The sequence below is a fragment of the Dermacentor albipictus genome, chromosome 2, assembly GCF_038994185.2.
Source record: "Dermacentor albipictus isolate Rhodes 1998 colony chromosome 2, USDA_Dalb.pri_finalv2, whole genome shotgun sequence".
Classification (NCBI taxonomy): domain Eukaryota; kingdom Metazoa; phylum Arthropoda; class Arachnida; order Ixodida; family Ixodidae; genus Dermacentor; species Dermacentor albipictus.
Window position 1 is genome coordinate 70,906,486 of NC_091822.1, and position 22,895 is coordinate 70,929,380.

The 22,895-nt window shown below is 46.7% G+C and overlaps 1 protein-coding gene across 1 annotated transcript in view; it reads left to right on the forward strand.

Moving 5' to 3' along the window:
• Nucleotides 1-22,610, forward strand: part of LOC135908217 (transmembrane protease serine 9-like) — a 67,969-nt gene extending 45,359 nt beyond the window's left edge. Inside the window, exons 8-12 of the mRNA XM_065439970.1 lie at nucleotides 2,046-2,360; nucleotides 4,778-4,910; nucleotides 7,684-7,825; nucleotides 12,708-12,850; nucleotides 22,317-22,610. Coding sequence (XP_065296042.1) covers nucleotides 2,046-2,360; nucleotides 4,778-4,910; nucleotides 7,684-7,825; nucleotides 12,708-12,850; nucleotides 22,317-22,550 — 967 coding nt within the window. The 3' untranslated portion in view covers nucleotides 22,551-22,610. The remainder of the gene's footprint in view (nucleotides 1-2,045; nucleotides 2,361-4,777; nucleotides 4,911-7,683; nucleotides 7,826-12,707; nucleotides 12,851-22,316) is intronic.
• The last annotated feature ends 285 nt before the right edge of the window (nucleotides 22,611-22,895 follow it).

Here is a 22,895-nt window from a genome sequence, read left to right on the forward strand (position 1 = left end):
TCACCAAGCAACTGACAGCACGTAAAATTCAGTGTAGTGTGACTTACTCAGCTATCGCAGTGAAATGTTGTCACGGTGACGAAGACGACTGGAATCTTTACTAGATATTAAAATAAATAAAGATTACTCTGGTGAATAGAGCCGCCGGAAATAAAGGAATGACTGTTTTCTGAATTGGAATTTTTGCAAAAGAAATATCTTTAGCTAAGGACTGAACACAAGAGGGCTCCCCGGGTTTCTAGCAATCCCACTTACACGTGAAGAAATGATGGCAATTGCAGATGCTTGTTGAGGCAAGAGGCAGAAAGTTGCTGACGAGCGGAAGCCTGCCGGTTATTCTCCCAGAAAACGCTGTTCATTCGTACGAGAATTTCGTAATGAGAATATGTACTTTGATCTTAGAAATTATAAAAAAATATGTTTCACAGAAATAAGAAAGAGATAACATTGTGCTCCTTGATTAAAAAAGCGTAACAAAATAATTAAGAATAATTAAGAAAGCGCACTAAAGTCTTCACACTTTAGAATACCAGGACGTTCTTGTGGTGCGTATGACGCCATTATATGCGGTGTGTGGTTTTTCAGGTGATTGAAATCATTTCAAATCACTTTGTGATTTGAAATGATTTACGGCTTAGTTCGGCCGAGCATGGGCAAGCAAGTTACACGGCGAAGGCTGCAAACTTTCCCATAGGGTTCACTTGAGTTATTTCATGTCGACAGCATTTTCTTATATACATGTTCCAGTTTACTCATTTAGTTCAAAATGCACGAAGGATGTACACACTTACAGCTGCCGACAACATTTAAGTCCATAGGTCCATTACACAATTGTGAAGTTGACCCAGTTGACCTACATTTGCATTGGTGTGATGAAGAGTTAAGAGAAGTGAGAAGTCAACCCTTGGAAATATTGAAGTATAACTTTTCTTGGGCTCGATATTAAAGCGCGCCAAGCTCAGCGAACTGATTAACATGACCTTCCTCCGTCCCTTTACGGCCTTTACAAGGTCTCTGTGTTCTGAATGTCCCAACGAATTCGAATTCAAAGGTACTCGCTGCAGGAAGCAGTGTTGACGTTGCAGACTGCATAGGAAGGTTTCTATCGCGGGTGCAAAGAAAGACAATGGATTTCCCGAGCGCATTATCTTCGTATTTAAGCCCACTATCTCCGGAATGACCCGCTAAAGATTAAAATATTTCCTTGCTGCTGAGGTTGGCATCCGGTGTGCCGATTTCTCGGTTCGTTATCGCTATATGTACACGAGGCGGGAATGAGTGGCGGTGCCCAAGATAGCCACGAGGTGTGTGAGTGCACAAGCTCTTGGGATTTCTGGCCGAAATGAAAAACAAGTAGCCATATACCCAAGGTCCCTCTCCAGTCACAGCATAGGGATGAACACATTGGTGCAATTATTTGATACGTGATGACGTTTCTAATGAATGGACAGACAAGGTAACATTTTTCTGGAATATTAGCTTCAAGTACTTTTCACCGTAGAAAAGGGTGCGCATAAGCATGTAGGATCAGGAACTAAGGAAAAACTAGCCTAAATCAGCGATGAGCTGTTCAAAGTGACCATCGTAAGGAGTGATGGAAACAGCACGGAGAACAGTGGGGCAAGGGGGGGTGGGGAGGTTGACTATAGTTGCGTGCCTTGCTTATTTAGGTTCAGACTTTTGCCTTGCTAGAAACGTTTCGATCGGTGAATTGAATCGAGTGCGTTATCTGGTAAGCCGCGAGTCATCAATCTCGAGGCAATAAGCTTCTAAAGCACTCTTTGTTGGGCAAACGGGAGTTCGTTTGCTTAATGGGCTGCGGGTCCGATAAGACTTGTCATTACTGTCGGTGGCGTCAGCTGATAAAAGGAACTGCTCATTGTACTTCCCGTGTGCGCTCTCTCTAGAATTCACATTCAGGGCTTCGCGAACGGACACGCTCCGAGAATAGCGCTAAGCACAAAATTCTGACGGTATTTTGTGCCGGTGTAGACAACAGACGCCTCAATCAAAGTGTGTGCAGGAACTCTGTGAACTCTTCGTAGAGGCGTCGGCGTCGGCTCTCGCCAAAACATGGTTCTGTCATCGGCTGGTGGCGCCGTTGCCCTGGCGCTGGTTTTCTGGGCCGCCGGATTTGTAGAGGCGAGGTCCGCGCCAACCTTTGAGCAGTGCGGAAGGCCGGCCATCGAACCAGTGCTGAATGCCGAGGACAGGATCCTGGGCGGCACTGAAGCAGCTCCCGGAAGCTGGCCCTGGCAGGCTGGCTTCCAGCTGCACCACAATTTGAACTTTGAGCGCCACTTCTGTGCCGGCACGCTAATTGACAGACGCCACGTGATCACGGCCTCGCATTGCGTTCGGTAAGCTTTTGAGACACGCATTGAGCACACGGCCCTATGGGAATCCTTTCGACAGGCCATTTATTTTGAGAATACGAGGTTCGAAAGCGTTCTTGTCTCTAGAGTGCTATTGATGCATAACCTGTAACGTGTAAAAAATTACGTTGGTGCTAGTTGCTGAAATGATATGTTACATATGTGCAAAACGATTTCTTAAATATACCGTAGAAATCATTTACTGACCGCATTCACATTTGCACTTAGAAATTTCGAATGCATTTGCAGAAAAAGCTCGTAAACACACATAAAAAAAAAACGCTGCTGCTAATATGTAAACCGGACCGCACTAATGTGCCGCACATTCGCGAGTTCCGGACACAATCCAGACGGTGAATCCTGCTCCGTCATTTCAGCATTGCGTGCGTCAGTGCGATTTGTATTTCCCGCCACAAGCTTGTGCGGCGGGGAATAATTTACTACCGAATCTCCAGATGTTGGGTCTCAACATCAACACTGTTTTTCTCCCTTGGAGAGACGCTGAAGAGCAACACATAATCAGCATACACTGCTATTGTACTCTTTTAAAACTCCGTTTGTATGGTATGTCAGTGTAACAGGTTGATTATTACGAGATAAATCAAAACTGAAAGTAAAATTTTTGTTTCATTCACGCCTAAACGCGAGTGAATGCACTTCACTGGGACATCACAAATTTCAAAGAATTATTTTGTATTTGCGCCGATAACGGACTCAGGAAATGCTCTTGAAACTTGATAAGTTCAGTCCTCACCTCTTTTGTTATGCAAATAGTTTGTACTTACTAATAGAAACTCCGGCCACCTGTAGCCGTCAAAATCCACATGTCGGTTAGCGGTTGCGGAAACTTCAAGGTGACGTCACCACCGTCTTTTTGTTGGTGCACCTATTTTGCTTTAGCAAGTCTCCTCTCTTAGTAAGAGGGAAGTATTTGGTAATGTAAGAGGGCAATTTACCAATACATTGCAAATTCTCTTTGTTGTCTCCTTAAAACAAAACGTACCATTTCAAACCTTCCTGTGAGAAAAGGCAATGCATTTCTCTATATCGGCTGTTATTTTTAAGCTTTTTCTTGAAATACCGTTTCAGTGTTGTATTTTAGAAGGCCCGTATCACTCACTAAAGATAATTCTGCGATACCGATGCGATAGACACCGGTATGCTTTTACATTAAATGCCTATGTGACCCCGACCTGATCTGTAGATAATAAGTGCAAGCGCAGTGGTGTGGTCTGATAAGAAGATCTCAATCGCTGGCCTGAGCTTCTATTGCATTGCAGAGGGGAGCCCTGGTTTCCTACGAAGTTTATTCTATCAGAATCGTTGACAATGATGGAGAGTTGGCAGGTATACGGATTAATTTTCATATACTCTGCGATATTTTGCATCATGCAAAAATCTTTAGAGTCGTTGAAATATCGAAAGGAAGGATGGCCATTTATTGAAGCTTTTGAGAAATGCAAGGACGTGTTAGTATTTCATGTTGCTCGTGTCATCCACTCGCTATTCGGTGTGGGACGATTAAGAATTATGGGGCTCGACGGAGGGCGGTGCAGAGGTGGGGACGGGAGAATAAACGGTGAGCACAGCCTCTTCCCGATTTTGTACGCTGTGTTGGCATAGTCCAAATATAGGGCAAGCAGAGAGCTAGCACCGTAACATTATGCATCGGTCAGTGCCTCCGGCGATGTAGTTCAACCGAAAAAAAAAAAGCAGCTGACAAAGGAGCTGAGTGGCTTATTCGTAGTGACCTAGTATCCCGAAGATTGCAACAGGCTTCCGTAGGTTCTAGAAAGGTTGTTGATGGTGGCGGTCGGCAAAACTTCTCTTAGAAGTTGTTTGGAATATGGAAGACAACTATTGCATAGCACTGACGCACAGCACTTTCCCCATCGCAGACGACATTCGCCGGGTGAGTTACTCGTTAGGACGAAGATGACAGGGCATAAGGCGGCAGACATGACCTAGTTGTATTTGCCTGGAACGGTGGCCACTGGCTATGAGGCGGGAGATTACATAGACTCTGTAGTGTTAGCGATACAAAGTAAGATGCAGTCCCTGCTTCTGCGCTTAGAATCGACACACACGTAAATTGCAAGCATGTTAGTGCGTTTGGTAATGCCATTCGTTTGGGGATGACATAAGCTACCACGGCGAAATTTGGCAGCAGGAAGTAGTAGAAGCTCCTCGACGATGTCGGCAACTAGGTGGCAACCACGATCGCTAAACGTGATGCAAGGGGGCCCGCGGCGAAAGAGTAACATAGCGCAGCACGACGCGGGAGAGTTTGGCAGCCGTAGCTGAAGGAAATGCGGCTGTTTCAGCGTATTGTGCCAACCTGTCTCCATAATGTCTGGATATGTCGCATCGTGCTCACATCCGATGGCCACTTTGTGTCGCAGGTATCTTCCTCCAGTGGTACATTTCCTAATCCGGGTGCATCTGGGGTCTCACTCAAGGGAAGCCACGGACCCAGGAGAAATAGAAGTTGGTATAGAGCACGCCTGCGAGCACAGGGCTTCTTTCAAGACATACGTGAGTGCAACGTATTGCGAGCCTGTATCGCACAAGAAGGGCTCCCCATGCTCTCTAAACTACCTTCACTTCGCGTGACAGTGCGTTCCGCGTGCGTGTTTAGGTGCGCGAATTTTCTCTTTTTATTTCTTCCAGTTACTTCTTTTCATCCCTACTCTCTACTTGTGGTAGCGTAAATGTGTAGCTAGGCTGATCCTTTCAGTTAGCATTAAGCATTTCCGCAGTCACAATATGACAGAGAAAGCGTCGGCGGAAAAAGTAATTAAGTCGGACAGTCTTCACTGTTTCTGACATACAACAAAAGGCGAGTATTCTATGCGAAATCTAGAAACTCAAAAAGAAAAATCAAATAGCTCTGCTTATTCATTAGAATAGAAATGCCAACCTGGTAGGCTGTCCGAGTGTAATGGCTGACCTAAGTATACGCATGATCACATAAGCTTGGGCTCATTATGCTCTTTGTAATCATACAAGCGTACCAGATTCACCCGGAATGGCGCGAAACGAGTGCACTCTTAAACAAACCCCGAAGAATGGAAGCTTTGCAATGACACTCTAACGTCCTCTTCTTAGAGAGGCAAAGGTTGAACTTGCGAAGTTTTGAGAACTTTTACTTAACCACAACTGTCGCAATGCGAAAAAATACTTTGCAATGTTTGACCTCACACTGAGGTCTTGGAGTTTCAGGTAAGCGAAATGAACATATTACCGCGAAATAAGCGAAACTATAGTGATTCTCGAATAGTTCATCAATCTAAACTTAGTGCTTCTGTTTACTTTCCTTCTAGGATGGGGGAGTGCGATGAAACGCACTAGAATTTCGGCACAGCGCAGGATCGTTCACTCTCGACCAGTGCATACGACGCCATCGCGCAGTACGATAAGATCACCTAGCGGTGTTTCACGCTTTACGGTGTTGCGAGAAGTAGTGACTTAGCGAAGCTGCAACTATGTGCCGAGCATCAAACTTTCGCTCCTGTTCATCGCTCTAAAACCAAGTAGAAAGTGTGGCCCGCCATTCTGAATGGCTGGTCGCATAGTACAACATCTCATTGTCTTATACCGTAGAATAAATTAGGTTCTCACTTACAGCTTAGGTGTGTTATACCTGCACATTTCAAATATTTCTCATGCAGCGGTCTTTCTTCCATTAAAGTTAATCACCGCGTAAATACATACGTGTGCCCCGAGGGCATGACAAATGCATCCATAATTTTGAGCACTTAATTTGCTTATTACAACCGAAACGAGAGAAAATAAGTTACTGTCTATGTTTAACTGCCCTTTCATTGAATGAATGTTTAATTTCGCCAGCTTTACCATATATTTTAATTATCCGGTCTTTTTATATCTTAGTGCCTTGAATGCGATAATAAATAAGATGAAATAAAAGGGAGTAATGTACACATTTATATTCTTCAGGAAAAGTGACTTATTTCAATCCTGAGCATTCAAGCAGCTTGAATCCAAGTGGAGGCACCCTCTGTTGCTCTTCTCTGACCTACAGTATTAAGAGAAACACCCTAGAAAGCTAGAGGCCAAAGAGATGCAAAATGCATTCAACGGCATAAAAAGATCAATATCTTTCAAAGTGTGAAAAAAAATTTTTAACACCGGAATACAGGCAATGTATTTTTTATTTCTTTCAATGCAGTCTGGCTCTTCGTGCCCACTCTTAATTTCATTGAATAATTGCCTATGTTAAATTCCCTCTACCACATTTATCATGAGCGGTCACATGCGATCCTCGTCTTTTCACGACATTGCTAGAGTCTACAGGTCACTCTTCCGTATGGTACACTGAGCTTTCATGATCCTGCAGCTAGCAGTTTGGCTGCTCGGCCTACCAGGCCCGCCCTCTGATTGTATACTTGACTGAGGCAAATGTATACATATCAGAGAAGTAACTGCTTCAGTCATAACGCCTGCGGAATCTCTGACTGCGTGTTGAATACGACTCTGGCTTTTATATTGTCGCACCGTCGAAAACTTGTCGTACCACACTGAGAAATATGCTTACCCCCTTCGTGGCCTACACCCATTTTGAGTGAACACTCTCTATCTAGTGCAGTGCGCTCGATAATTTCCTGAAAATGCGCTATTTCACGATGATAAGTGTACGACGTTCGTGGCCTTAAAGTGTCGTCATTGTAAAGTGTTAAAGTAGATAACAACTGTTGTTTTGTGACAAGATTAGCATCAAAAATGCCAATGCACAGTCCTCTCTTACAGACTGTTACATGAGCCATGACCATAACATTTCAGGTGCTTCACGTACCTTTTTATCCATTGAAATTTCTGGAGTCAAGGAACTCTCAATCTCGATTATCTGTGCACCTAATGCAGGCGAGAGGCTGAGCTACCCAGCGCCGACATATGTCGTCGTTCCTCCCATTTCAATTGGTTGTGCACACGACTATAAACATGCTCTCGTGCCGAAACGCAGCGCTTATTACACTCGGATAGACTGCTTTATCGAAAAAGTGGTAGAGAACGTATGAAAATGGATGGGAAAGTGAAGAAACCAAAATGAAGAGGTAAGTGTACAAGAAAACTTGTTTCCCGATAGACAGATTTCGTGAGGTTTTTGCCGCATTCCACACGCTCTCATCAGTCGAAATTTTAGTCTTTGCAATTGAGGTTGCAGATTTCTAACTTGTTAGCAAATGTTGCGAGCAGTGCTTATTTAAGGCAACAGACCTCGGCACTCATTTACAAGGCGTCAACGCTAGTTTGGGGCGTTGGAGATGCTGAGTCGTGCTTTTGTGCGCAGAACGACATCGCCATCATCAAGCTCGACAGAGACGTTCCCCTGAGCAAGTTCATTCAGCCAGTCTGCCTGCCTAAATACTCGCTCAACGACACCTTGCCAGGAAACACCGAACTTTATGCTACTGGCTGGGGCAAGATTGACGGTGAGTATACAGCGCGATGGATGTCTACCTATATAGCCTGATAGCCGATTGCGTGATTCGTAAAAAGATCTTAATTCTTTCCTGCTTAACGCTCATCCAAAACTGGTGTAAAATGCCTATGCACCTATGCAGACAATTTTGTACCTACAACGGGAAATGTCAAATACGCTACTAAAATGTGAGAATGTTTATGTTAGCCAACACACAATCAACAAAACCAAAATACCTAATGTCGTTTTACTTTAATGTAGTACGGCTTAAAGGGACACTAGAGACAAATATTAAGTCAAGCTAAAGGGATAGATTAGTGCTCGAGAATCTCTAAGGCGGCAGTATTATTGCGAACAAAGCCTTTATATCGAGAAATCGAGGGGAATGCAGTACATCATTCGAGACTCCCCCGGGACATTCAAGCAGTTGCCCGATGACGAAAGCACTTCTCAGTTAAATTCTGTCACTAATAGTCAACAACTCATTGCACAAAACATCCTCGTATTGCATTATAATACGAAATGAAATGCTGCTTGTCCAGTTGTATTTCATGTCTTGACAAAAGAACTCATTCAAATTACCCTTGACAACGACGCAGGCAGTCTAACGGTTTCGCTTTATCTCGTCTGCGCGCCGCCCATGCTTTCGCGTTTCAGTAGTTATCGCGTAGGGCTGCGCTGGTTTTGCTGGCTCGCGAAACTCGCAGAAACTGCAAGTAGCAGAGAATTCAACTTCCATGTGACGTCGCGAGTTGCCCTAACGGTCTACACCATTTGGCCAAAAAGCAGCTGCAGCGGCGAATCCGCCGCATGCTGCCGCTCCGACTTTATCTGTACTGCCATAGAGAAAGAAATTTCAACAAGAGCGGACACTCCCATAGAGCCCAGCGGCCGAATTGACTGTAGCACACCAAGCGGATGTTGTTGACTCCTTCCGGTTTCGGTTTTGGGCGCGCGCGTTTTGAAAACCAGTTGGTACACGCCGCGCCGGCTCCGCTGCTCGGCGCGGCATTCATTTTTTTTTTCGCTTCTGCTGAACCTCGCGTGGAATCGTTTTAAGTAGAAACGATTGCGATTGACCTTTACAAGACTGCGCCGAATCTGTCAGGTGCAATTTCATAAAGAAAACGAAAGACGTCTTCTGAAATGATGGAATGTTTATTTTGCTCTATATAAATGCTCGTTCCGGGCTTCTTCTGCATTCATCCAAAGTTGTGGCACCAGGTAAGCAGCAGTCATTGCCGTACGATGCTCCACCGGATGCCATCAGCTGAAAGAAAGTAAATTACAAGCATTTATGATTTCCGTTTATTGACCTAACAGGAGTATTGCGTGTAGAGGCGAAACGTGCGTAAGTGGTGAATGAGCATCATTACAGATAAATTCACTTTTACGTACATTTCGCAGCGAAGACTCCTCCGAAACAATGCCATAAAATCTGAACATCCGATTTTCAAGCACCCCTCCTTTCCCGGGCATTATTTCCTGCACTTTAAGTGCACAAATACACGGGTGACTGCGCGTTTCCAAAACAACTTGGCCTCGGCCGACACGATGGTACGCCAAGTACACAAAGGTAGCTACAACACAGGCTAGGCCAGACCATGTTACACGCTCGCAGAATGCCTTCTAATCACACTCAAGTCAGACTCGTCGGTGCAATGCCTGTTTTCAGTCGCTCAGAATACATAAATGTCATGTTCTTGAGCTCCTCCGTGTTATCTTTTACGCGTCCTGCCGGCGCATGCAGCACTCCCGTGTTATCACTCTCGGCAATCGCTCGTCGCGTTTTCGAGAAGCGTGAGTACCGCAATAATGTATAAGTTGTTGCAGGGCTATAAAATGCGTCACAAACTTGTTCCACTAAAATTCAGTACACGCAAAACTAACTCACTGTGGCCGCGGCTTGCTTTTTTCGCTAACAGCTTCACAACCCCAGGCGCGGCGAGCAAGCCTCAAGGTATCCCAAAAAGTTACCAAATAATTTACAATACTTTTTTTCGGGTCAGAGAATACGTCACGAACTTCTACCAGTAAGATTCAGTACACGCGAAACTGCGGCACACAGCCGAGCTGCTTTTCGCGAACTGCGTCAATAAGCCGGGCGCGGCAACCGTGCTTCTAAACTACCCCAAATATAACGACGTTAGTTACGATAATGTTGGGGGCCACAGAATGCGCGAAAACTTGTCTCTCTCAGGCGCTACGACGTAGTGCACGCATGCACACGCGCAAATGCCTCACACGGCCGAGCCGGTTTTCGCTTACTGCGTCAATAAGCCGGGCGCGGCAAGCGTGCCCAAAAACTACCGAAATAAGTTACAGTAATGTTGCGTCTCATAGAAAGCGTCGCAAACATCTCCCAGGACTAGGCATTAACTCAAATTAACTGCGCCAGGACGGCGGTGCTGTTTTTCGCTAATTGCGCCACTCGAACTAAGCCTAAATGTGATTGAAATGCGCCGCACACTGTCATACACAATTTCTCACCTTGCCGTCATCCAGTAGTGGAGTGGTGCCGTGTGGAAATGCAGACGACACGCAAGAGAAGCATAGAGAAGGCCGGGAGCCCCCAAAAAGTGGGCTACATCCAAAACAGACGGGTCGCCGAGCACGCGAGCTTCGCACGTACGACCGTCCTGGCTCACTCCTGCGGCTTGTCTGGCGCATGACGTATGCACGCGCGTCTGGCGTGCCGCTAGCTTGTTGCTAGGCAACGCAACAAAAAGTTGCAAAGTATAAGCTCATTTACACGCAAAACTTTTTCACTTTTAGTGGGAAGAAATAAAAAAATAAAACGTTGTCTGGAAGTTTATTTCACATTCTTTTTTTCTGATGCTCGCGTCAATTAACGGACGTTGTTGAAACTAGGCGTGACGTGTTTCCTGTTGCCAGTTTTTGAAGAGTGTCCCCTCTTGTTGAATTTCTTTCTCTATGGTACTGCCTCGGTACCGCCGTCTGTCGGACGCCGTTTCACTCACCGACGGCAGCAAAGGGCGGTGATGGCGTATGCAACGTCATCACTGCCGCGGTTGGGTGGCGGGAGATTTGAATTTCGAGAAAGGTATTCGGACGCTCCAGATGCAATTTTTTCGTAAACTAAGTCTTTTCTTGGGACAAAACGAGCGTTGCGAGGTTTCTGGAATGGTATTCGAACAGTCCAAGTGGACCTATTACTAGCCTTTAGTGTACCTTTAAGGGGGAAATCAATGTTGTGATCATGTTTTTTTTTTAGTGGCCGGAAACATTGTGCAGACGAACACAGAACAATGTTATTCTTCTGTTCACGAACTTATGGGAGCTGTTCATATGAGCTGGGCATGTACCGATTTTTGCGAATCTGTCACTGTTACCTCAGTACTCGGTTTCCCTACAGTGACTCTGCATAACCCTGAGAATATAGGCGGTCAGATGGAGGAGAAAGAAATTGAATGACTGGAATAAAACAACTAGTATTGCGCGCCACTACCACTAACCGCCTCTAGACACCCGACGGCGTGCCTCCTCTCCCCCCCCCCAAAAAAAAAAGGGGTAGAAAGTGACAAACATATTCGCGGATGGAATATTTTACGGCAGCGGCACGCTCGTTGGGTCATGGCAAGGAGCATTCGACAAATGGGCGATGAGCGTGGTCACGGTGAGTTGCGTGGCTGACTTGAGGAGAAGGGCGCGACCTGTGACGTTATATAGCAGATCTTGTCTTACAGCTCGCCACGTGCACTTAGGACCGGCCATGCGCAAGGAGTGGCGGAGAGGTAGCGGGACGGAGTGGGATTGTCCTTGGGGCAGATTCTGTGACTAGGAACAATGCATTGTGAGACGACGAGCTGGGCCATCTTTTCGCGGCAGTAAATATGTGGATTTAGCTGCGGGATTTGCTGGAGATATTAGAAGCAAGTGCCTACTGCTGCACCATATCACTCTTATTAAATGGTCTACGGTACTATGACTGATGAGTGTTAGTATAAAGTAATGACTAACATGGAAAAAAAACGAAAAAGAATCAAGTTGTGGACAATGCGATGTCGTGCTTAAGCGTGGCACCTACGGGCAGTATGAATAATTGTGCTGTAAAACATTGCAATAAAAGCTCGGGGGGGGGGGAGAAGTAGGCGTCGAAAATAAGCTGCTGGAGAAAACGGAATAACTTCAGGGTCCCACAACGGTAAGCTTCCGCGGACGTGGCAGTCGGCGCTGCTCTAACGGACGCGTAGTGGCGCCAAGGTGTGGAAGAGGTTGGTGCTGAACGATCTTGGGTAACACAGGGGACTTCTCAGTCATGAGAGGAGGCAATGATGTCCCTGCTGTATGAAGTGGCTACGACGACGATGGTGCCCGTGCCGTGACTAACTACAACTTCGGGAATGAGTGAGACACCAAGCTCTGAATGTGCAATGCTGGCGTCGCAGAATCAAGAGGAAGACGTCAGTTGACGCGTGTTCGAGTGAATGGTAGATGGTGTGGTTCTAGTGATTCGGTATTTCAGGTCGCGAGTGCGGAGACGCTAAACCGAACACACACACACACACACACACACACACACACACACACACACACACACACACACACACACACACACACACACACACACACACACACACGCACGCACACACGCACGCACGCACGCACGCACGCACGCACACACACACGCACGCACGCACACACACACACACACACACACACACACACACACACACACACACACACACACACACACGCCCGCAAGTGTGCACACAGATCATATTTACATGAATATATTTGCAACTCACAGTGAGTAGACTGCACACGTGTGTGTGTGTGTGTTTGTGTGTGTGTGTGTGCGTGCGTGCGTGTGTGCGTGCGTGTGTGTGCCTATGACAAACGAGAGCCACGACCAATCAACGTGCACGCAGGGGACACGGACGGGGACATGGCCGACGTCCTGCGGCAGCTGGAGACGCGGACGCTGAACGCCGACGAGTGCCAGCAGCGGCTCAGCGTCAAGTTGCTCGACACCATAATCTGCACCGAACACGTAGCCGGCTCCACTTGCCACGTAAGAACCATCCGCTGCCAAACTGCTCGCCATCTGCTTATAGCAGACGCCCTAGCAGTTTCCTAAAAATTATGAGAATGTTCTCGAAACACAAATACCGATATACATAATCTAATTTATCTGTTTTTATTCTTGAGAAACATAATTTTGCATAAATGATGTGTTTACAACTCATAAAATTTGTTATCAGAGTCGCAAAATTCTACTGCAATGTTTATTTAATACCCTAAGTGATAACGACAAGGCTCACATTTTCATACATGATACCTCTGCTTTTATACTTTATTCAGTTACACCTTTAAGACATTTCCATTTCGTTTCCGATCCCTTTTCTATGTCTCCTTGCTTCATTGTGCACAAAACTAGAAGGTGTGAACGCTGTTTTTTGGGCACGGGTAGAAGATTGAGCGAGTTGGTAGCGTTGCATCTTGAATGTGTTCACAGCGCACACATACTCAGGAAAAGGCATATTTCACTCTACCTGTCGATTTTCCTACGTATGTCTGCACTGTGAATATATTCAGGCTACTTTTTAGGCACTTTACTAAACAATTGAATGCAATAAATGTGCGGTGACGTGCTCGTGCAGTCTTAACTTATGGGCGTGGTTCACAATCACACCCCAATACATTCGCTTTAATAGGGCACGTGGTGAAAAAATAAAAATGGGAAAACATGGAAACAAAGAAATAAAGTAAACAAGGACCACTAGTGTTGAAATGCGGGCTATTTGGCACGGCATCTTGGATTACTGTTGTAGTACACACAGATGTGGACGCAAGAAGGCATATAAGAGACGGACACGACGCGGTGTCTGTGTCTCGCATATCCCTTGTTGTCTCCTCATCTGTAGGCGTAACAACGGTACTCCTAAGTCCCAGAGTTCGTAGCCGGGCGTAGCTTGGCTTTGAGGGACACTAAATGCGAACAATAAGTGGACGTGGGCCTAAAATATCATTCCAGCATAATCGCAGTGCTTGTTTCGTGCCAAGAGATGACTTAGTTGAGGAGAAAATTATGTCGGAAGGAAGAGAGAGAGAAAAAAGTAAGCTTTATTGGAGCAAGTGAGTCTGAATGATGAGTCACGATGGTCGGGTCCGGGGCTACCGTTGACCGATTTATTGCTCTCGCCGCACGGTCCGCGAGCCATTTCTGGCAAGTCGGATCCGGGTTGAGCAGGTTCGTCTGCCATTCCGTCGCGTATGTGTTTTCCGGTGCTATACACAAAAAACTGCGATTGTGTGTGCAGGAGCACAAAATGTGGAGTAAATTTCCCGTTGGATTGCAGAGCGGGCGTGGCGGCGCTGGATAAATGTCCGGGTAATACTTGTGTAGGGTTATTGGGGATTGGAAGTGTGTTTGTGTCAACAAGATCTAGGTGTAACACCGCTTCCCTTCTGGTGAGCGAGGTTTGAGGGGCCCGGAATCCCCTTCCGCTAACATGAATATCGGGCAGCGAAAGTGGGCGAAGGAGAACGGCTGGTCCCCAGGTCCTGGAGCCAGCCAGCGGGGACCAACGGCCTAGATAAGGAATCGCGGGCGAGGCTCCCTCCCGGTCTGCCACAGATAACCAGCAAGCCGTACTATCCCCACCCTTCCTTCGGATGATTCTCGATTACGCGAAGTGACCGGCGACATACCTTGCCCCCTGATAAAATTTCGGCAAGCCTCTTAGGAATATGTCGGTATTACTGCCCGAGGATGGGCAGAGATGACCAGGCGGATTGCCACATCTGCCGCTCGAGTCGGATCAGTGCTTTCGACGGATGCCATTGCTATTGCTATAACACTGGAAAAGCAGGCTGCTGCTGTGGTTACGCCATTTTTGGGGGTCGCCGTGCTTACTTTGATTGTGGTGGGGTGGCGGTCCCACGTTCTTGAATAATCCGCATCTTGCCCTATGCCAATCGGTCTTCGCTGGTCTTCAGTGAACGTCCTCGACGCAAACTTGTGTTACTGGACATGTGCCAGTAGGTGTGTGCAGCTGTTCAACGAACAACTTTGATGTCAGCTTGGGTAGCTTGGTATGTGCCACTGGGAATATGCTGCTTTACTATGTCGAAAATGATCTCTCAAATTTCTCCAATGCTGAGCGGAATCGAGCCAGCGTCACAAAGGCTCCTCAAGGACAGCAACCTTACACATTAGCAGGGTGCGCCATAATGCACTGGGTATTTGCCGCTTTTTAAATAGCGCCTTTCATACAACGTTTTAGCATGCTGCTTCACGAAAGCATTGGGTATGTGCCACTCTTCAATGAGCTTATCGCCAACTTGAGTCACCGAGTACGTGCCACTGAGTGTGCGGCAAGCGAGGAAACAATTAACAGCGTTAGCAGGCACCGGCGCGCCTAGCTTTTTATCGCAGAGGCTTTCCGTCTCAGAGGCCACGTATGAACTTGTCTGCAATGCCACGAGATGGCGCCGCGTGTCCAGAGGGAAACGATAGAGAGGAGCCTGGTTGCCGCATGACACGTTTCTCAGCGATTGCACACACCGGCGCGCCCTTGCATTTCGGAGGACACGCGCATGGTTCGCGGAGGCGGCCCTAGATGGCGCTGAGTGTTCTTAGGGAAGCGTGAAGGAGGTATTCCGCTGCAGTACAAGCCTTGTACATAACACATTTCGACGGTGGCAGTATGTTCTGTCTCTGTAGTGATTTAATGTCACTTGTATTACCGTCAACAATCATCGCGAGATGGGTACCATATAATTTTCTGTAATTAAAAGAAAACGTTATGTTTGTTATCTTACTTGCCTTTATATATGGTATGGCATATACTGCCGAGCTCGCTATCAGGTACAACCGAACTTTCAGGAGATTCATTGCGATATACTTTCCCATGCTATACGCCAAAATAAACTTAAATACTTCTGCAACCTCCTCGTTGAAAGGCCAGACCTGCGTCCGCAAACTTTCAACTGACGCTCCTTCAGTGTTTTGTTCTAATTTCAATATTCGTATCCTGTTTACGTTTTTGGCCCGATGTAGAGTTGATAAGATAATGCGGAAAAAGTGACGTACTTTTGTACAATAGGTTTAGCGCCGGAAATTGTCGGATATACTGCAAGACTAGTATACGATATATATATATATATATATATATATATATATATATATATATATATATATATATATAGTGGCACGAGCGCGTTGGCATGGTTACGCCGAGGGAGGGGGATGCTCAAGCACGGAGGCAGCGCGTTACCGCACGCGCTGCTTCTAGCGGCATTGCAGAAAAATGTACCATTTTGCCGCAAAGAATAATGTGGCATTGTGCAAATCGGGAACTGGCATTGTTAAATGCTGCAGCTGGATGCAATGCGAACGAGCTCAGAAAGCACGGAGAAAGTGTTAAAGCAGAAATTGCGAGCTGTGTGCGCTTTCTTTCGTGATTATGCCACTTACAATACGCAGATTCTCCGTTTTTCAAGAAAAAAAAATTGATGTTCGAGGGCGCCCTAGAAGTCGTAGCGCAACCATTGGCCCTAAGCTGCGGGTACTTTGTAAAACATGTAGAGAAAAAAAAATGCAGTGCTTTTTTATTGCTTAACCAAACCATAGCTTACCGCGGAAGCTACGTCTACTCAATGCCATGATCACAGTGAAAGCAGCCACTAGTAGGTTGGTAAGCAGATATCAGTGAAATGCGTATTACCCATGAAAGAGGAATACATTCTAAGTACATGTGCGAAGAAGCAAGGAAATATTTACCCCATAATATTATTAATAAAAAATTTACAGCGCACACCCAAGAACTGCATGATAAGTTATTCACTGATCTAGGTTCAAAAAATTAATTGCGCAGCATAGGCAAGAACCTATGCGTTAACGTGCATGAAATACTATGTATGTGAGCAATATTTGACGCATCCGAACGTTGCTTGAAGAACAATTGAATATATATATATATATATATATATATATATATATATATATATATATATATATATATATATATATATATATATATATATATTGATGATATGTCTTCAAATACTTTTGTGCGGGATCCTGTGATGCCATGGGTGCTAGCTCCAGCTAGCAGAGGGCAGCCGAAAGACTGTGCAATATTAATACATTTTGTGTCTGCATCCTGAAGCGCTGTGCATCAGTACTAAGACGTTTAAGGCCTAAAACGGGTTACTTGATGTCATAGTTTATTGCACACCATTATACCTCTCGACATTAATAGGTTTCACGCGTATGCACGTTTATTGCATATTTCATTCATATCAAAGCGTTAGCAGCCACGATCAGAGAGGGCGCCTGTATACCACAGGATAGGCCTGTATTTTTTCCTCGATATTGTGAACCAATCTCATGAAGATCACCGAGGTACTGCCCGAAATTTACTGCCGAGGTAAGACGAGGGGCAGCGAAAGTCTACAACACCATCCACTTTCCGTGTAGGGGAGTGACGGGTTAAAAGCGGGTACCGGTTAGGTCTGAACTGGGCAGGCGCGTTGCTGTCATGTTGGCGATGGCGTACAGTTTTCATGCAACGGTAGTGTGCGGAAGAGCTAGAGAAAAATCGTTTAAGCGGTACAGTGTACGTGAAGAAATCTTGTTCCGGCTTTTAAGTTTTCCTTTAATATTTACTACCAGGACGTGAATAAATTATTAAAAGACTTGAGAAACAGATGAAGACGGAGAAGGTCAAGGATCGGCCGGGACCGTACCGAGGCCTCCCAAATGAGGAATTGGACAAACCCTTTACGGGCCCGGAACTGAGAATTACCATAGCGGAGAGCGCCCAGAAGAGAGCTGTGGGCCAGACAGCGTCACGTATCAACTACTGAAAAACTTGAGCGAAACTGCGAAAGAAGAGCTCCTCATGCACATGAACGAGGTCCGGGAGAGCGGCGAACTGCCAAGCAGCTGGAAGGCCGTAAAAGTCACGTTCATTCCAATACCAACTCATTGAGAATCTGAGACTCATCTCCCTCACGTCCTGCCTGGGCAAGGTGATGAAAAGGTTGGTGTTAAACAGACTACAGAGACACTTGAAGAGAACCAACCAAATGCCGCACACAATGTTTCGTTTCCAAAAGCACCTGAGCACGCAGCACGTACTCATACAGATAAAAGAAGAAGTCGTGTAACAGGTCACGAGGCACTCGCCAGGCACTTGACCTCAAGGGAGCGCTTGACAACGTCTCCCAAGCCAACATCCTGACCAATCTCTAGGGCACTGGCTGTGGAGAATGGGTCTAAGACTATGTACGGGCTTTCTAATGGATCGGAAATCGAGAATCAAAGCGGGGGAGGAAGCATCCCCACTCATCGAGCAGGGTAGTAAGAGAACCACTCAAGGCTCGGAATTCTCGCCGGTGTTGTTGAGCATGGCACTCCTGAGCCTTCTGAAGGCGCTGCAAGCGATTGAAGGCTGGGGGAACGCGCAATACGCCAACGACATCTCGCTCTGGACGACGAAAGCGGGATCCACCGAATGGATGGAAGACAGGTTGCAGGCTATGGCGGAAGCGGTGGACAAACATGCCAAGCAATGCAGCGTTTGATATTCACCACAAAAGTCGCAACTGGTGGCAGTTCGGAGCGAGCACCGAAAAGACTCAAGGAGGGCACCAGAGGGGAGCTAGATCTAGAGGACATTGTGCCGGGCCCCAGTGTCATGATCCTGGGACTAGTGACACGCAAACACCAAGGTGGAAGCGCCTGTGGGAAAGCTAAAGCACACGAAGGAGCAAATACTCTACATGCACCGCAGAGTGGCGACTATACACAGAGGAATGAAAGAGGGCGACACCCTGAGGCTCATACAGGCCATCGTCGTGTCCTGAATTACGTGCATGTCACCATATGTACTGCTGAGGGCCCTGGAAATGAAGCAGATCGACGTGACAATCCGAAAAACTATTCAGCATGACATCGGGTTGCCGATGACTGCCTCCACGGAGACATCAAGATGAAACCACTCCCCAAGAACACGAGCCCAGCACACCACAGCGGCAAACGGGAGGCTAGTGCAAAGTCGTACAAGAGCAGAAGCAGAAGAGGGTAATCTTCACGGACGCCCCCAAAGACAGAGGAAAAAGCTGGGTGACCGCAAGGGTGAAAATCAAAGGAAAGCTGCTACGGTGCACGAAGGCGAAAATAAACGACGCCGAAGGAACAAGAGAGCTGGCAATTACCATGACCCGCATCATACCGGCCAGGACCAGCGTGATCACAGACTCACAGCAAGCGTGTAGAAGCTTCCAGTCGGGCTGGTTACGCCCGTTAGTGAGTCGGACATTCAAAGTCAAAGAACCCCCTAAAAGGGAAGAGATGTAATCGATGTGGGTTCCGGCCCACTCCCAGTGGAGGGCAAGGAGCTTGCGCACCAGCGGGCTCAAGCGCCGTCATACCGGGCCACAGCCCCGGAGAGGGAGGAAGAGGGCACAGAGAGACAGTGAACTACCACAGAAAACATAAGCAGAGTTCCCCCGAGCCACAGCCCAAGCTAACGAGTGAGCAGCAGACAGCGCATAGGAAGATTTAGAGAGAGTCGCACGCGCACACCCGAATACTAAACCGCATGGAGCCGAGCCAGTACGGGCAGAAGTTCCCCGTGTGTCAGGGACCAGGAACACTTCAAGAAATGATAGTAGAATGCAGGTTTAACCAACAACACTCATAACTCTTCACCAACTCCTACCTCAACATGACTCCCACCCCAATCCCAACCCTTAGAGAGCGATGGAAGATCTTGCTGTCCAGACCCGCCCTGCAAGACCTCTTGCCGTCATGCAAGACGCCAGGCGGCAAGAGCAGCAATATCGATTCCTGTGAAGTGTGGACCGATCCCATCTAGTGCATGCGCTGAGAAAGCTTCCTAATTAAAGTTTTTCGTTCATTTACTCCAAAATCTGAGGACATTTAGAGGGACAGTTTTCTTTATTGACCCAGAATTTGGTGTGATTAGTTGGGTTTCCAGTGGGGCTGGCCCAGATGGGCGAGAGGATACTCGCATGTCAGGTTTATGCAGCACGAAGGTGTCAAAACACGTTTCACACAAGATGTCACTCAAGTAAAAAACTGAGCGTCCCATGGTGGTATTTGAAGCAGGGTTCTCCAACGCAGTCCACCCGATGCTGCAGTCATTAGGCGACAGGCGTACGCATAGCACGAGACAATAACAAACTTAGGGCCCCCCCTCATTATACGAGCTAGCGTTTTGAGAACCCAGGTGCGCTTGGCGCCGTCCGACGTAGCGTTGTGCTTCTTCATGCTTCGTGACATGCTTCGCATCGCACGGCAAGAATTTTCTTGAGTGAGTGAGAGCATGTCAGTGTCCCCACAGCCTTTCCTGTATTGGCAGCTGTGTGATATCATGGCGCTTTAGAGTTCGACTCAACTGGCCCCTGCAGTTGACTTCTCAGATTGGTACAGGTGAAGGATAGAGAGGACGCGGCCGGTGATGCGTGTTGCGCAACGTCATACTGAACACGACAGAGGCGAGGCGCATGTTCGCGACACCCTAAGCCGGCTGTCTCGCTGTTACACTTGCTCTGAACTGTGAGGTGCAGCCAAGCGACCACCGCACAATACGACGACACGGCAACTTTCAACTAGAGAGAAAAAAAGAAGAAAGCACGAACGCAAACGCAAGCGTAGTATAGCATCAAAACACCACAAGTTTCGGCCAGAGTGGTATTCATTTTCAGTCGTTTCTCCGGGAGTCATTATGTCATTCGGTGCGTTGGATTTCAGCTCAACTGCGGTGGGTCTCTTCCTCACAGAAACACTCTTGCACGGGACACAAATAGAATACCGTGTTATGTCTTGAAATAGTATTTCAATTCATTTCAGAATTGCGTGTATTCGAAATAAATTTCTTACCTCAATATAATTTTTTTTTGTTTCCTAACTTGTCCGTTTTCGTTACTATCAGTCTTTGTATAGGGTGCCCCAAATAATTTTAGCCAAGCTGTTGAACGAAAAAAATAAAGATTTAAAAGGCACGGTTCACAGTACGATTTCAAGCCAAATGGTGTTTGGTCTTAAGAATTCTCACAAGCGAACACCGTAGGTCTTATATTTGCAGCTTGCTGCGTGTTTTCAATCGTTTTTTCGCGGAACAAGTTGACTAACGTTGCTGGGACACAATATTCAATTAGTTCGTTCAATGATATTTATACAAGTTTCACCGCACATTTACTCACATTTTTTATTTAGGCTCGTATCTCCCTTTCCCCATTGAACACCCGAACTGACTAATGCACCGTGGTGGGTAAGCCGCCATGATTTAAGGAGCAAGTAAGCGAATAAGTGAGAGGACCACTGCTTCACCATGGCTGCTGACACGGGCTTCAGAAATATGCCAGAGAAGGCTTATCGTACTTTGCACGTGTGAGGCTTACGAGAAATCTGGACTTTGTGGGAACCTTTGAGTACCACGGTCGACAAATACAATTCCGTCATTTAGGCGTAAGTGGTGTACGCATGCTGTAGTTGTACAACAGGACAGAGGAGAGCACATTGATTGGGATATGATGGACTATAGCCCACGTTTCGTTCGAGGACAGTGTATGAACGCAGTACTTCCAGTCAATAGAAGAGAATGTGAACGCGTAGAATTTGCAATAGCTCGTAAGTTGGACAACGACTTCATGCTCGGAACGAAGCAGGTTAGCCGTCGCAGGATGTTTTCACTACATTTAAAACCATATTGGGCCAAGCGCCTATTACAATTGCTACAACGACGGCAAACACAACACCGAAATTTCTCAAATAGAGCTACTTGTTCGTTCGAATGCAGCGCTAAAATATATTAACAAATTGTCGTGGTTGAACGCGGTTAAACGAAGTTTGTCGAGCGATGGCTCGGTTTTGCTCGCTTCGGGAAAAGACGAAGCCATTCGTTTGCAGACATTTAACTTTATTGTAGCAGCAACTACCGCATATACAGTTGCACCAAAAGACCAACCCACAGACGCTGCTCGGCACCGCCGGTGCTCTCTGTACGAACTCGCACTGAACTTCGATGCAGCCAGCGCCTCTGGCGATGGCGGCACGAAAGGCGAACCTTGAACCGCTGTTCATTTTCCCTTCACAATGCATAAGGCATTCTAAGTCCCACTTTGACCCTGGCTCATCTTCATGGTCAGGCTTACGGAACCAGGTGTTTTCTGGGTTTGTAACTGGAGTAGTAGAACTATCAATCTAATTTAGCACAGCAATATTGCAACTGTCATGTGCGTGCACCTTGGTGATTTACTAAATAGGTAGCATTGTTGGGTGTCAATGCCTCGGGCTCGAGCCCAGCACACGGCTTAACAGACTTTCATTGTTTAGAACTTCGAGCGGCCTCTGCACTGTCATGATTCGAGCTGGAGCGCGGTAGCAACCTGTCGCATGTACCATTTGTTTTCGATGTTCGCAGAGTAGTATAGTAACTTCGACATTTTCCGGATTCCTGAATCTAGATCGTTCCTTTGTTGTCACGTATGAAACCCCGCAGGGCGATAGCGGAGGGCCCCTGGTGCGCCGAGATGGTAACGGCACCTGGTTCTTGGAAGGCGTCATTTCCGGAGGCCCACGCGTGTGCGGTAACACCAAAACGCCCATGCGGGCGACGCGGGTGTCCCGCTACGTGCGCTGGATTGAAGAGTACCGGCGTCGCGACGCCGAGGGAACGCTTGAGGACTTCTGCAAACCGACCCACGTCAAGGGTGCCGCGGAACCATCCGTGTGAACACGGACAACTTTGTAGGTTCCAATAAAGCGCATGGCTTTGTGGAGCCCTATACTTCAACTGCAGTTGTGTTTCTTATTTTGTATAATCGTGTAAAAAAAATGACACACTCGAAAAAAAGCGTATAAACCTGTAGACCTAGCTTCCAAGAAAAAAGTCGCAGTTTTGCTTAAAAGGCAAAGCATTGATTGCAAAAGCAAATTAGTGGTGGGATAGCAGCTTTATCGGCCCTATAAACTTGTAAACATAGACATACTTACTAAATTAATAAGCATTGAGTCGCACACGCAGAAGCCAACATGAACACATCTCACTCGATGACCGCGGTAACTCGCTGTGAAAGCG